Source organism: Tauraco erythrolophus, chromosome 9 (genome assembly GCF_009769465.1).
Source record: "Tauraco erythrolophus isolate bTauEry1 chromosome 9, bTauEry1.pri, whole genome shotgun sequence".
In the NCBI taxonomy this organism is placed as follows: domain Eukaryota; kingdom Metazoa; phylum Chordata; class Aves; order Musophagiformes; family Musophagidae; genus Tauraco; species Tauraco erythrolophus.
The window spans coordinates 38410698-38426113 of NC_141473.1; the positions used below are offsets into that span (position 1 = coordinate 38410698).

General features: G+C 46.8%; 1 protein-coding gene across 3 annotated transcripts in view; it reads right to left on the reverse strand.

The window, feature by feature from the left end:
- The window catches only part of MICU1 (mitochondrial calcium uptake 1), a 107497-nt gene that overhangs the window by 2519 nt on the left and 89562 nt on the right, over positions 1 to 15416 (reverse strand). For all 3 annotated transcript variants that reach the window (XM_086616502.1, XM_086616500.1, XM_086616501.1), the window contains 3 exons: positions 14375 to 14512; positions 7791 to 7899; positions 50 to 139 (listed from right to left, as the gene is read on the reverse strand). In XM_086616502.1, coding sequence (XP_086472628.1) covers positions 50 to 139; positions 7791 to 7899; positions 14375 to 14512 — 337 coding nt within the window. The remainder of the gene's footprint in view (positions 1 to 49; positions 140 to 7790; positions 7900 to 14374; positions 14513 to 15416) is intronic.

A 15416-nucleotide genomic window follows, 5' to 3' on the forward strand; every position in this document is an offset into this window, starting at 1 on the left:
TCTTGCCCATCCTGGCCGAGAGGAACGGGGCGAGGTTGGGTTCACTCACCATCGCAGTCAAAGAGCGCGAACACCACGTCGCACACGTGGTCGGAGAGCTCCACCTTGGCCACCGTCCTGGCCACCTGCTGCATCGTCACTGCAACAGAGGGAGGGCACGAGGTTAGTGTCACATCGTGATGCGCTGACCGCAGCCATCGCGTGCAGAGGAGCGGAAGACTCTCGTTCCTCCATGGAAAAGTGCCTTTACAAAAACATGCCATGTACAGAGAGGTCTGAAATAAGCTCTGTCCCCAAAACCAAGCTCTTCAAAGCCTTCGCCTTCCTACTGCAACACCGCACGGTGCGCGGAGAGGCTGCTGGGGAGCACCGATGTGCTGATACACGTGTGCTCAAGATAAATATTAAAAACACTGAGATGTTTTTCCCCCCCACTCTTTGGTTACAAAATTAGAAAAAGTGTCAGCTCTACAGCGAACACCAGGTGGGAAACCTCTCCTGACGGGCCTGATCAACACAGCGGCTCCTTCTGATGGCGTTGCAAAGATGATACTCCATGAAACAACTATTCCAACAGGCTGGCAATAATTAAAAAAACAGTTTTCCTATTAAGCAACACAGGGCCAGTAACTGCAGAACGAACCCATCCACCCTCCTCCTGTGACAGGCCCTGCAGTGAGCAGACAAGGTTAACCTGGCAATAAAACGAGTTATAATTTTGAGAGTTGTAACGAATTATTTCACTCCCCCCTCCTCAAGGCCAGCAGCTGAGCTCATCAGCAAAGAAGCGAGCGGTAGTTTTATTCACGCCTCTAGAAAAGAGCAATCCGCGGAGCTATCAATCTGGCAGGGTTATGCAGTAGATTTTGCTGCATAAAGGGGAAAAAAAACCACCCTCACTGGGCTGGTTTAGCTGTTTCCCTACATGTATTCACGTATGTCTGCCTGCCCCCGGATCTCTCTTTGATGGTTGCTAGTTGAGGGGAGGATGGGGGGGGGTAAGAGCAGCTCAGTTGTCATTGTTTGTCAGGGCTGAAACACCCGGCTCCCATCGGGATACTCGATAAAACAGAAGGGCTTTGCATGAACGTTGAGCGTGTTTTAAGTGAAATCGCTGCCCTACAAAGTCTGACCCGAGGAAACCCCGTCCAGAGAGACTTTGCGCTGCGGCAGCGAGCCCAGAGCGACCGGGATGAAGGTTCAGCTGCCGAGCTCCCCTTCAGCCAGGCAAAAGAGAGAAGCGGCGTGACACAAAATCAGATCAAAAGAAAAAAAAAAAAAGCCTCTGCTTTCATCCACAGCATCTTTTGGGGTTCTGGTGCCTTTGCAGGGCTATTGGCCTTTCAGAAATTGTGAAGAGTTATTGTGTCAGAAAGGAAAAAATAAGCACCCAATCTATACCATAACCGGATTAATTAGAAACTGCATAAAGTGTTTCTAATGGGATTTGTTTTTTTTTTTTCCATGAATGCTCAGATTATTGGTTCCTTCCACCTCATGTCTGTTCCTTTGAGCGAGGTCTGAACCCTCTGGGGTTTTGGGGAAGGAATCCACAGCTACCATCAGGTCCTTTCCCCCTATAAAATCCCTCCTTCTACTAAATAATGCAGGAGAAAACTGAAATTAAACAGAAGGTGGGTTAAAATATACATAACCTCAAGTAGGCACACGCTGTTTCCCCGTAATTATTCTTTTTAAGTTGAAATCCTTTCCTACATGAGAGACATAGCTGTGGTCTGCAGTTATTACTCTGTATTTCACTTCTGTCACCGTAAGTCAGGATACGGCCGCTGCTTCTGTGCGTGTCCCACTAGCAGCCAGAGACCATGTAACCATTAAAGAAAACCTTGAATTAATTCTGTTCCCCAGCCTTATACCCAAACATTGCCAACCGAGCCATTGGGAGACCGTGCGTGTCTCCCAGCCCACCCATGCCAACCAGGCTGCAAGAATATTTGGTGCCACACACATGGCACGGCTCTCAAGAAACCCTAGATAACAAAGGAAACGGAGAAATTCACGTTTTAAGTGCAGGAACAGCCACCACATCCATGCATCCCTTTCCTTTCAGCTCTCTTATTTTGAATCACAGAATCATGGAACGGTTTGGGTTGGAAGGGACCTCAAAGATCATCCAGTTCCAACCCCCCTGCCATGGACAGGGAAACCCTCCACTACACCAGGTTGCCCAAAGCCTCATCCAACCTGGCCTTGAACACTTCCAGGGATGGGGCAGCCACGCCTTCTCTGGGCAACCTGCTCCAGTGCCTCACCACCCTCTGAGTGAAAAATTTCTTCCTTAGATCCAATCTAAATACGCACAAATCAGCTGGCTTTGTTCCTCATGATCCTCTTCTTGAAAGGTGCTCAGCCAAGCTTCCATACCATCCTCTCCTGCTGATGCCCTAAGCACCCTCCTACTAAAGAAGTTATTTCCTATAGCCTTATAAGAAAAAATAAAAAAGACAGACTGATTTAATTATAATTCATATTTTTCTGCTGAGTTTTCACTCCCCTCCTTCAATCTCTACGGAGCGTCGCCTGATCCCTCCTTCGTCTTTGACCTGTGCTTTTTTGGTTTTCACGGCCACAGTTTTACCAGCTGTAACTTGTACTTACGGACCCCGGTTACTGCTCACTCTTATTAATCCAACTGCACAATTGTCACCTCCATCACGCTGCTCTTGCCTGACACAAAAATTCTGCAAAAATGTTACATCACAAGGGCAGAGTAACTGCGCTGGGTGATGGTTTTGTTAGTTGGTTTTTAAGGAGTCGTAACGGAGGGGAAAGTATCTCTGCTTTCCTGTTTGACGCACGTGCTCCAGACTGCAAGGTACCTTGGTGAGGTAAATAAAACCGAAATAAACCTCCCAGCGTAATTTCTTTACTATTTCACAAAATGATACGAGTGCTGTCTGGGGAAACATCTCATAAAACAAAGCTGCTTCTAGGTTTGGGATGGCTGCATCCATCTCTACACGGGAAAGTCTCCTGGATTTTATACCACCGAAAAACGAGTTTCACTTTTCTATCTTGAAAAGCTATGTGGCTTTTAAAATTTCAATTGTTAGTGTCTCCCACTGGTTCCTTTAACGAGCCAGCTGAGTATTTTATGCAAGTTTAGTGTCTGACACAGTTGTTATCTTTTTCACTCCAATTCCCAGAACCGCACCGTGAGTAATGCCTCACCGAGCGCTTGCAGACAGGGCTTTTCCATGGGCGAGCGCCTCGCCAGATGGCAAACGTCACTTTTTCCCCCTCTATCTTGAGATTAATCACACATTTGGCCAAAATAATAGGCAGCTGGGCTGCTGCTTTCATTTCCCGAACGTCACCCTGAGTGTGGGGAGCCGGGCTCCCTGCCCTGGGCACTCCCAGGCTGCAGAGGCAGGACATGTGTATTTTGGGCTTCCAGAAATCAGGCTATGTAGGGTCACATGATGACAGGCACATTTCATTTTAAGCATCCCAGTTGGAAATGTTGTATGCCACCATTGACAATATAGCTAGCGACAAATCTGTTTAACCATTTTCAAATCTTTTGTATGTGTACATACCAGAGCATCCATCCAGAAGAGATGTACAAACTCTACACAATCCTGTGGCACAGCACGTTTTTCTTTTTCTTCTCAACACGTGAGGCTGCAGCCGAGTAAAAACTGTTTTGACATCAAAGGGAGCATGATGTAAAGCCGTGGAGATCATGCTTCTGGGAAAAAAGCGGAGCTACTGGACCAAAGGCAGAGCCGATCCACTGTTTATGTAATATTCACAGTTATAAATAAGCAAAGAAAGGAGATTCCAAGACAGAAGGAGGTATTCAGCATCTTCCAGGGGCTGCTGATCTATGGAGAGCTTGTCCTCATGGTCATCTCATGGACAGGCATCTTCAGCTTTGACAGAGCTTTGCCCAACAACTCGTTGCATCAGTGCTCAGCAAACTCCGCGCCGTAATTGTGTGCATGTTAAAACCAAAGGGCAGGTGAGCTCCAGACCCCTTCTGCTTGAGGACACGGTGCCAAGTGCTTCCATGGTCCCTCTCCAGCGGGACACACACGTACCCACGTGTCAACCCAGTGGTGTGAGGGCAGAAAAGGTGACAGTCCATGACCTTGACTTGCCTCTGCAGGACACCAGATTTTCATTGTTTCACTCTTCTCCTTCTTGCTAATTATCGGCAATACTCATCTGGGCTTTCTTACACGCCCAGAGAGCCGGTGGCATCTCCATCCTTGGAGATATCCAAAACGTGACTGTAGGTGGCCCTGGGTGAGCTGCTGTAGGTGACCCTGTTGGACTGGAGGGTTTCCAGAGATCCCTGTCAACCTCACCTACCCTACACAAGTCCTCCTCACCCAACTTCCGGCGTTGACTACATGCCATCACTCCAGAGGAGTGATCTGAGCCGTGCCTCCATGGGGCATTGACTTCTTTCATCCAGCTCCGAAGGCGGATTAAAGGAAGCAGTGATCTGATGACAAATACACGCGGTACTCAAAACTCACCTCCACCTCCTTCCAAATTCCCTGTCAAGTCTGCAGCTGTTTTAAGCTGCTTACTTCAAATAAAACGATCTTCTTGGGCTCCAGCCCCGCTCCGAGCCGGTCGAGCCACAGGAAGGAGCAGCGGGCTCAGCCGCCTCCCCTCGCTTTGGCCCTTCTTTAGGGAAGCACATCTGTGCCTTGCCCTAAAACACAATGGAGCGACACCGTGGCTCTCTGCCGGTGCCAGCACAACGGCTGCTTGGAAAGGCTGGCTGCAGACGGTGCCAAAACAAAAAAAAAAAAAAGGGATTTGCAATTCACACCCTTGCCTGGAAAGGGGAGTAAGCGACAAATTCGGCTCCGGTCCCTCTGCCAGCTGTGAGCCCAGGGTGGGAAAGTTTTCTAAGTAATGCTTGTGATTTAAGAGAATGACAGCTATTATGGTTCTGGGAAAATGAAAGATGGACTAACAAATAATCTTTGTGTTATTCTATGAGTCATTAAAATACAGGTTTATGATGCTTTTTAGAAGAGCAGGCTACTTTAATTCAATACAGAAAGCAGGCTGTCAAGCTATGGCTGTTTGGTGCCATGCGCTTTTTTTTTTCCTCTTAAATTTTAAACAGCTCTTCTAAAATTATAACAACATTGGCTGCATTAGGTCAGCAGCAATTTATTTGCTACACAAACTATCCTCTTCCTTCCCCCCTATATGATGAGTAATTTTTACATTTGTTGGTTTTTAATAAGCAACCTTGTGAAAGCTTGACTTTTGGACAAGTACACCCCATTTATTGCTTATTCGATTTGTGGGTGCAATATCCAGACTTGCAGTGCACGCACGTGGAAACAGGCGGTGCAAGGACAATTTAGCCATGGGAAGCACACAGATCTCCGTGCAAAACCCAGGTACATCGCAGCAGCTTGCTTTGCACCTTTGGTGGATGAGAAGCTCAACATGAGCCGGCAATGTGCGCTGGCAGCCCAGAAAGCCAACTGTATCCTGGGCTGTATCAAAAGGAGTGTGGCCAGCAGGTCGAGGGAGGTGATTCTGCCCCTCTGCTCTGCTCTCGTGAGACCCCACCTGGAATACTGTGTTCAGCTCTGGAGTCTCCAACACAAGAAGGACATGGAGCTACTGGAACAAGTCCAGAGCAGGGCCACGAAGATGATCAGAGGGCTGGAGCACCTCTGCTATGAAGACAGGCTGAGAGAGTTGGGGCTGTTCAGCCTGGAGAAGAGAAGGCTCCAGGGTGATCTTATAGCAGCTTTCCAGTACCTAAAGGGGGCCTACAGGAAAGCTGGAGAGGGACTTTTGACAAGGGTGTGTAGTGATAGGACAAGGGGCAACGGATTTAAACTGAAAGAGGGCAGATTTAGGTTAGATATAAGAAAGAAATTCTTTACATTGAGGGTGGTGAGGCACTGGAACAGGTTGCCCAGAGAAATTGTGGCTGCCCCATCCCTGGAAGTGTTCAAGGCCAGGTTGGATGAGGCTTTGGGCAACCTGGTGTAGTGGAGGATGTCCCTGCCCATGGCAGGGGGGTTGGAACTAGATGATCTTTGAGGTCCCTTCCAACCCAAACCATTCTATGATTCTATGATTTGCTGGGACCACAGCAAAACACACTCTTCGTGCCTCCTGCCGGATACGTCGGAGCATCTCTGGGTTGAGCAGCATAGAAGGATGCAAGGAGCGATTTGTAGCAGCCACCGGACACAGGCGAAGAGGGAATTTGCAGGATAACCCTCCTCCTCTTCCTGAGCCTGAGGAAATCCCTCCTGACAGCCGGTACCCTGCAGGCAGGGATGGGGGTTTGGGGACAGCCAAGCCTGCGAGTGGTGTGAAGCTGTGCCCTGCACACCACCAGCCCTTCCCAGAGGTTTCTGACTCCAGCCAAATACTCCCAGCTCGATGGCTGCGGCTCCAGCACAAGCTCATTAACCGCACATAATTAAGCAGTAATCACACCGATTCACCAACTGCGCGCGGACCTAAATACTCCACAAATACATATTGCACGACCGGGCAATTGCTGATTTATGGTAGACACCAAGTAAATGGGATTTGCTGGGTTATTACCTCCTCGTGGGACGCTGCACAAAGGGCTCTGCGCAGCAGCACATCCGTATTTCATATACGGTATTTCCTGCTCCTTTTTACTTTAAAATCAAAGAAAAACCTATCAGGTTCCTTTAGCTTTCAGCCTTAAGATAACAGTGATCTAAAACAAAGAGTACAGATGATTTTTCCCAAAAAATCAAAGACGAGGAGGGCTGTTGACACATACAAGAAGAGATGTAACACACTTGACTCCCTTTGTAATTCCACAAGAAAAACCTATTAACGTCTTAATATTTCCACAACAGCAGCGGCTGGAAGAATAGCTTACTTCCAAAACATTTAATTTTGCAGCTGCCTAAATACATCAGCTTTAACTTTCTAGTAGATCAGAGTTTCCACTCAGCCTAAAAAACTTTTCATGAGTTTGCCATAGGTTTTTTTATATTACCAGTCTGAGTGTATTAAAAAAAACAACTCTTAAAAAAAGATCTAGAAAAGAAAAGCACACACTTGTGGCTCTGGCAGCAGAGAGTTGGACTTTTTTAAAAAAAAAGGTACAGTATTTTTACGAATTTTTTATTTTTAAATCAGTGTGTCAGATCTGAGAACGTATCTGATATGGATTAGTTCAGAAAAAGAAAAACACAATGAGATGAAGAAGGATATGGATTGGTCTGATCAATAAACCACACTATTACCAAGCTCCCCAGGAAACACCAGCTCTGAAGTTTATTCAGCCAGCTCCTCCGGCCACACGCAGCCTCTGGACTGTGCGTTATCTGAAGAAAGCCTCTGGACGGACTTTAATGCTCAGTCTGGGACCTCAGTGGGGTTCCAGTGCTCTCCCTCTTTCCCTCCAGTGATCTTGGGAACTCCAAAGGTGCTTCCCATTACTTGGATTTTAGATCAGAACCACAGCATCTGGCCACACAGCTCTTATTTCTAAGCAAAGCGTCTCGTCAGTCGCCATGAAATCACCACCTCCCAATCTATGCAGGCTATATATTTCAGCCTTTTTCCCCCTCTATATCTAAACCAGGGGAAATCTAAAACTTGAAATCCTTCTTTGTCCACGGACACAGCAAGTTAAACCTCTCCTTACAGGGAGGAACTGCGATTCCGGTACGGTTTTAACCTGTCAGCCTGGGCTCGTTCGACATCTTCCCAACTTCAGTGACACGTCACGAGTCGCACTCCCTCAAGCTTTCAGCGCCTGTCCGTCCCCCAAGTATTAATACCTTTATCAAGCGAAGCTCCAGCCATGTGGTAGAAGCTCAAAGCTGTGTCCACATCGTTTATGTTCTTCAGAAAAGTGAAGAAGCTCTCCACCTCCTCAAACGTCAGCCCCTAGGACAGAGAAAAAGATGGTCTTACAGAGAAAAGATGGTCTTACAGAGAAAAGATGGTCTTACAGAGAAAAGATGGTCTTACAGAGAAAAGATGGTCTTACGGTGATAGGAAAAGGCAATGGTGGTGCCACCTGGATTACCAACAAAGTGGCTCATCAGCCCAAAGCTGTAGCCAGATGGGAATTCATCTGCACACTCCAAACACTCCTGCCTTGGCGCCTGCAGATGTGGGTTGCGACTCGTACTTTTGTTAACCACCTCTGCACCCCTCCCAGCCCCACCAGTTGTGCAACGAGAAGGGACTTCCCCATACATGGTCAGCAGTGGCAGAGACCAAAAAGTACTTCTCTGGCCCTTGCTCCGCAGCCAGCTCTCGCCCAGGCATGCAGAAACACCGTAAGCCTGTGGTTGGGATGCAGGAGACCACTGCAAGCAGGTTCATTTATCTATTTTTCCAAGCCTGCGCACTTGCAATGACATTCATCAAATAGTTCGAGCGCTGCACGGTCTCTCCCAAGAGAATCAGGGATCCCTGGGGTGATCCACATCTTACTGAGCGTCACAGAAGGTGACGCTGCAAATCACGGCATGTATAGACGTGCCCCAGTTAGCTTTGCTGCTGGTGGCAGGATGGCCATGGGGCTGGATCGCTGTCTGCTCTACTTACTGCCACCAACACCTAGAGCTTGGCTCATCCTGGGACGTGTGACTGTGTGCCTGGTCAGCACCTACAGCCATGCACTGGGATTGTCACGGAAATGCATCCTGAGATCCCCCAGCACTGGCACTGCTGCATCCCAGCACAGCCCACGGGCAGGCAGGGGATAAGTGACATGCTCCTCTCTGCACCGATCTGTCCGGCAAGGAGTCTGCTGGGAGAACGGCCGCTGACGGGCGCAGCTCCGGGACCCCCACCCAGTTACACCACACAACACCTGATTTTTATCGGTCTGTTTAGTGCCAGCATCAGTGCTGGGACCCAAACTCCCCCGCCACGGCCACAGGATGGAGCCAATGGAGGAGGTAAGTCATCACCACAGTAATAACCACTCAGCCTTCCTCTCTGGAAGAGACAAATCAGCTTGCCAAGAGGATTTCAGGTTCAGGCTCCTCCTATCCTGGTCTGGCACAAGAGACTGATACAGCAAAACACTAAAAATCCCAACCGCGTAACACGGCACGGTTTTATGGTCTGGATAGAAGAGCACACGTTCAGCAGGTACTGTCAAATATAAATGTATACGATCCATTGTAACCCTGCTCCAACTCTTCCCAACAAATTCTAATCAGGGAAGAAGCCACCTGTCTTTTTTGGAAAAGAAAAAGCACATTTTTTACAATCTTCTCATACAGAGATGGTGCCTCTAGAATCGTAAGCGGAAGAATTACAGAATATTTGCAGCCTGTTCCTGTCTTTGCTGTAACTGAGTACGTGGCAACGCGCCGCTGATGTACGTTGCACAGCGTGCACACCGACAAATGGAACAGTAGGCTTTATCAGCCCTGGATTCATGGATCCAGACCAAAAAGGATGAGACAGCAAAATGCACACATGGACAATGGATCTGAAAAAAAATCCCCGGTTACTGTATAGGGAACTTTCTTTAAATGTATACCTGCTCTGCTTCCCAGGCAGTGTGCTAATAGATGCATGGCAGAATTAAATAAAATACTGTCCTAGTAAAAAAGAAAAAACCCAAACAAATAAATCAGATGCTTCTGCAGGAAGTACTGCAAAGATTCCTCTGTTTTGTACAACAGAGAGAGAAAATATCTTTGCAATTCAGATGCCCATCCGGACACCTCCCTGCTACGCACTTCCTGATTGACTTGCTCCTGCCTGGGAGCAGAGCACTAAAAACGTGGAAAGCCTGCAGGAACCAGGAGGTGTGCAGCCACTTTGAGGCCAGCAGAAGACACTGTGGTTGTGGTTTACCTGCTCCGTTTGAGACATCTGAGGTTTCTAGTAGTGGCTGCAAGGCATCCCAGCTGCTATTCTAAGCAAAGAGCCCTAAACTTTGAATTTTCCTGGATTCTTTCATCAGGAAATGGCAGATGTCAAGGCCAAACAGCATTGCTGTCTGTGCAAAACAGCCCTTTGTTTAGTACCAACGTTGCAGTTGCTATTGTTTCAGCGGGTAACAGGGAAGGTTTACATGCCTACATACATAAACTTATGGTCCTTCCATCAGCTGGAAAAGCAAAAGTGATGACATACAGGGGTATCCTACAAACCTGGGCTTTCAAGGGGTCAGAGACACTGAATTTCTGCAGCAAAAATGCCATCAGTATGATGAAATGTAATATTTTATTGATGAATTGAGACTGGCATCACCATTGATTCATTTCCAGCTACCAAAATAAAATAAAATCAGAGACTGGGACAGCCTCAGCACTGACAAGCCAACAGATGAATGATTGCCTTCATCAGTCAGAAGCTTGGATATGGGAATTTATCTATTCCCTGTTGATGTGTTTGTCAGTGCTGCTAGGCTCTTCATCAGTTATTCACGTCTCCATTGAAAGACCCATAGATGTTTCCACTATATAACAGAGGCTTGTGTTAATTTGGAATGACAAGAAATTGCATATCTGGAGAGCACTAGGGGAGCACTTATGGGATCTGGATGATCACTTCTTTCCAGGCATTTGTAGATCTAGCTCTTGCTTCGTAAGCCTGAATCCTTTCACCATTTAGGTAATACTAGCAATACATAAGCAGGCTCCAGAAAGGCATTATCTGCTGGCAACATGCACCTGACAGCTCAGACACCTTCAGCAAAAGTTAGGGCTTTTCACCTGGGAACCCAGGATTCAGCCGAAGGGAATTACATCTTGCTCCCACCTTCTGCCACCTCAACGGAAAAACACTAGGCAGCCCCAGAAAAACATGTAGAAGCACACCTGAATCACAGGTTTACGAAGAGTCAGCTTGGTTTTCTAGCTGTTGGGGAGACATAAACCGAATACTTTGCTTGTCAATACTACTGTTGACTCAGTTTTACTAGGAGAAAAGCAGCTGCATAAGCAAAACTCGAGAGGGAGGATCGTAAGCAATTTTAAACAGAGTAGAATGTGGCAGTTCTGCTGAATATGCAGAGGAGTTCATGTACCCAGGGTAAGATGGGATTTTTCCTTAAGAAAAATAAAAGTGAGAGCAGATTATCAATTAATACAAGAAAACATGCTATGCCCGAAAGCAGGAACATAGAATAAGTCTTGGAAAAAGGCTAAAAGTTAGATTAAAACCAGAGCTTTAACATTCTGGAGGCTGCCAGCATTGCTTTGTGCAGAAAAGGTACTTGCATCAGACAATGAAGATGATGCCTGGCAGATCTCATAAGAAAAGCACTCCCAAGGTAAATTGTATTTCCAAGGTAAAGCTTGCTGGCTAGGTTTGATAAAATTACTGCCACCCCCCCGCCCCCAGCATCATACTATTAAAATGATTTCACTCCTGCTTTCTTTGGAAAGCAATAGCAAGGCAAAGCCCCTACTGCTTTTGGCGCGGAGGGGAGTTACGGCAGGTTAGTAAACTGTGCAGATAACGACACTACGCTGCTATAAAAGCAGGCTAGTGAAGCGTGAAAAGAAGGGATTTGGAGAAAAACTCTTCCCACAAAACACGTTTGCATCATACACCGCTCTGACCAACAAGGTGTCCAGTGACTGGAAAGTATCACATAGGACAAAGGGCAACGGATTTAAACTGAAAGAGGGGAGATTTAGAAATTCTTCCCTCTGAGGGCGGTGAGGCACTGGACCAGGTTGCCCAGAGAAGTTGTGGCTGCCCCATCCCTGGAAGTGTTCAAGGCCAGGTTGGATGGGGCTGTGAGCAACCTGATCTAGGGGAAGGTGTCCCTGCCCATGGCAGGGGGTTGGAACTAGGTGATCTTGAAGGTTCTTTCCAACCCAAACCATTCTGTGATTCTATGAAAAATGAAGCAGCTGGGTGGCTTTAATATCACTGTGAGGTCTGGGAGCTGAAGGGAGAGCAGTGGACAGCGCTGGCTCCGCTCCCTTTTGATAAGATGAGAGTAAAGCAGAGCCCGACTGAAGCAGCTGCTTGCTCTGCAGGTGTCTGGGTGACAAACACAGAGGAAGAAGCAATGCCAGTGTTGAGCCTCTGCAGTTTCAAGTGAAGAATGCTCTCTGGTTTAATACTCCATTCATTTACATAGAAAACTTTGCAAGCACATCCCTGAATAAGTTATCCAGAAAGCTCGAAAGGCGGTTAACGCAATTCCGGTCACGGCAGTCCGATTGCTAAAGAGATGGGAAAGTGAAGCTACGTAAAAACAGTGACAGCTGCACCAGGGTGATCCAATAAAAGTACATAAATGTATACAGATACAAAGCGCTGCATGCAAATCTGCAAAGGATATGGTCTTCTAAAATACCCCCAGAGGGAAAAAAAACATCCCAACCCACAAACTTTCACAAAAAGGTTCTCTTGTATAAAAGACAATGCAAAGTTAGGCACCAGGCTGGATCCTCCAAGAGCTAAAACCTGCTGAAGCGGAGGGTTTTGGTGCCTGATTTCTCCAGCTCTGCGTAAGCAGGGACTTTGAGCTGCCCTGACTGCTAAAAAGGCTTACCTGCCTCCAGTGCAAAGCACTTACATCTCCTTAAACCATTAAATACCTTGTACTTGCTAAAGAGAGGCTGTCTTCTTTTAGGATTTTGGGTGTTTCATTTTCCCTAGTCTAAGGAATCATTTGTTTTCTACCAATTCTGTTTCTTGTCAAATGTCATTTTTGTGCTGCTCCCCAACTTCTTGCCTTGAAAGTCCTTGGAATAGAGAAAGAAAAAGACTTGCTCTGAATCCAGTTATCTGCAAATAGAAACACAGTCTGGCTGATTTGGGCATGAGGAATACGGCAAAAGCCAAAAAGTTCTTCCTCTACCACAGATGTCTGGGTCTTGGCTTAAACACAGAAGGAAAGAAACATCTGCTGTAAGAAACCTTCTGAAATAACTCCCTCTGCCTAATTTCTCATACAGCCAGCTACTATTCAGTAATATATATACATATATATATGAAAACCTCTGCAAATCACAGCAAAAGAATCAACAGGGCTGATGTTTTCTGTTAGACACACCTCACAGTGAAGTATTTTTCGGTGAGAAATCAAATGATTCCTGTCAAAACTCAAGGGGAGCAGAGGTATTGGACAAGCCAAATCTGCAGCATCTGGCTCAAGGACCAAATAAACGGACACAAAACTGCAACTCTGGATACATCAATGGTCTTGTTCAAGCCAGTGACAAAGAGCTTGAGAAAAGAGACTTCCAAATATCAACACGCAACGCGTCTCAGCGCTGATGACACGTTGACACCACCTATTGATAACTGCCTATGAAACAATGAGGCTCTTTTCCTACAAAACATGAGGGAATCTGCAAAAAAGCAGCTATTTCTGACAAGCCAAGGCCACGAGAAGCTGCAAGTACCACGGCTCCTCTGGCAGGAACATAACTCTGAGCGTTGCCTTTTGGCTTGCTTAACAGTTTCCTCCAGTTTTTAACTTTTTGGCATTATTTGCAGTTAATAGAGACCTGTTGTCCCATTGCTTCAGTACACCCAAATTCTCCTCTGGCATCAGTGAAAGAGGGAGAAAACGTGGGAATAAAGTCACTGGAGAGGCTTCACATGAACTGAGGATTCCTGCACATCACAGGAGTCCAGCTAAGGTACCAAAACCAGACCCTAGCCAACATTTGTGCTTTATAACACACTTGGCATCTGAACAAGTTAAGAAACAAATGCCAGTTCTGATGTTAGGGGAAAGTGGCTCTGAAACAGACAGACCAACCCAATAAGCAGCCGAGGACTTTCCATCCATTCTCATTTGGGCGAATCGCTTCTTTATAACCCAGCTAATAAAAGAACAATCCATCTTTATAGAAGCAGACGTGAAATTCTAATAGTGAAGAAATTTAGCAGCCCATACTCGCCTTACCTGATAAAGTACGTCCTTTTGGTACAGATGTCTTATTCCAAGGTCTCTCGCTAAATTAACGAGTGTAGGATCTGCAACCTTATTCCTCCCTAAATGAAGAGTAATTCCAGTACTTTTTCACATAAGTTAATAACCAAATAATAAACTGCCTAGTCTCAGCAGCTAATTAATCCAAGGTCGATCCAGTAACTAGGAATGTGCCTTCAATGTTTATTCTGGCTCCAGACCCAGTTGCCGCTCAGTGAATCTAAATTTTGAAAACTGCAGCACCCATTTCAGTAAGGACAAGCCCACACCCTGAACTGGACACTGACCACGGCATTCCCACCTCTTCCATCCTCCTTGCTGCTGGCAAAGTGTCATCTGCAAAGTCAGCATAACTCCCCACTCTGCTTAACAAGGTGCGGGTGCTTTTCTCGGGAAGATGGAGGTTGATGACTCATTTCCCAGCACGGTGTGGGACCACTGCTCCCACCGCAACTTCCCGAATTTGCCGTGAACGCCACTGACCTCTCCGTCTTGGAAGTGCTTCTTGAGCTGCTTCAGCATGACGGTGAGCTTCTTGGACTGCACCCCGCTGTAGGCCAGCAGCATGCTGCCGAACTGCCGCTCCGTGATCCGCCCCTCCACCGGGTCGTGCCGCTCAAACTGGAAGGGCCGAAAAATAAAAAAGGGAGATGAAAACAAGGCTGTGCAGCAAAAAACTCCATCCAGGGGAGGGATGTAAAAGAGACTGTTACAAAAAATTAACAATCCAGGAAACACTGCTGAAAGAGAAACGCTATATTGAATGTATAGAATATTCACTTCCCCCAAGACCATCTCCATCAATAAGTCAACATTTTCCCTACGTGCTGTTCCTTGGACAACCTCTGGAAGAAGTCTTAGTATCTCACCCTCCTAGTTTTATCTTGCAGGAGCACAGTGTTTGTAGAGCTGGACTTGAAAAGGCAGGATGATTACGTTCACTTGAAACCAAGATAGCGTCCACAGGTCTCCAAAGGGGTGAAAAGCAAGAACAAATACTGAAGTGTTCTTCACAGGCACTTCCAGCTGGGACATCTGAATAAGCATGCAAAGAATTTGGCTGCTGCAGCGACATTTTCTGATTGATCAAAAATCTTTGCCAGACTGAGCTGACGTGCAATTGTGTGCTTCAGAAGAAGCATATGTAGGAGCAGTTCCTTTATTGCTATAGAGGGGGCTGGTGGTTAATAAACCAGGAAAGAAAAGTCTTGCAAAAACTAAGTCTCACTGTAGTACTTCTCTGCTCCAAGCCCTGTAGAGCTGGATTCAGCAAGGGAAGGTTCATGGAAGTCTCCAGACCTCACCTTCCCCAGGCCCAGAAAGTTCTCCTTGTCCTACGCCCCTTCAAGACCCTTACGAACGCTGCTGTGAGACCCTCGCAGAACTTCCCACAAGCCTTTCAGCAGAGAGAGGTCATCTCTATTCATCCATCTCTCCAGCACTAGTTTATGTTCTCCTGCCTCTTGCTGCAAGGAAGAAGGGAAGAGCAATTCTCCCAACTTGAGAAGGTGCTGGGTTGGAGCAC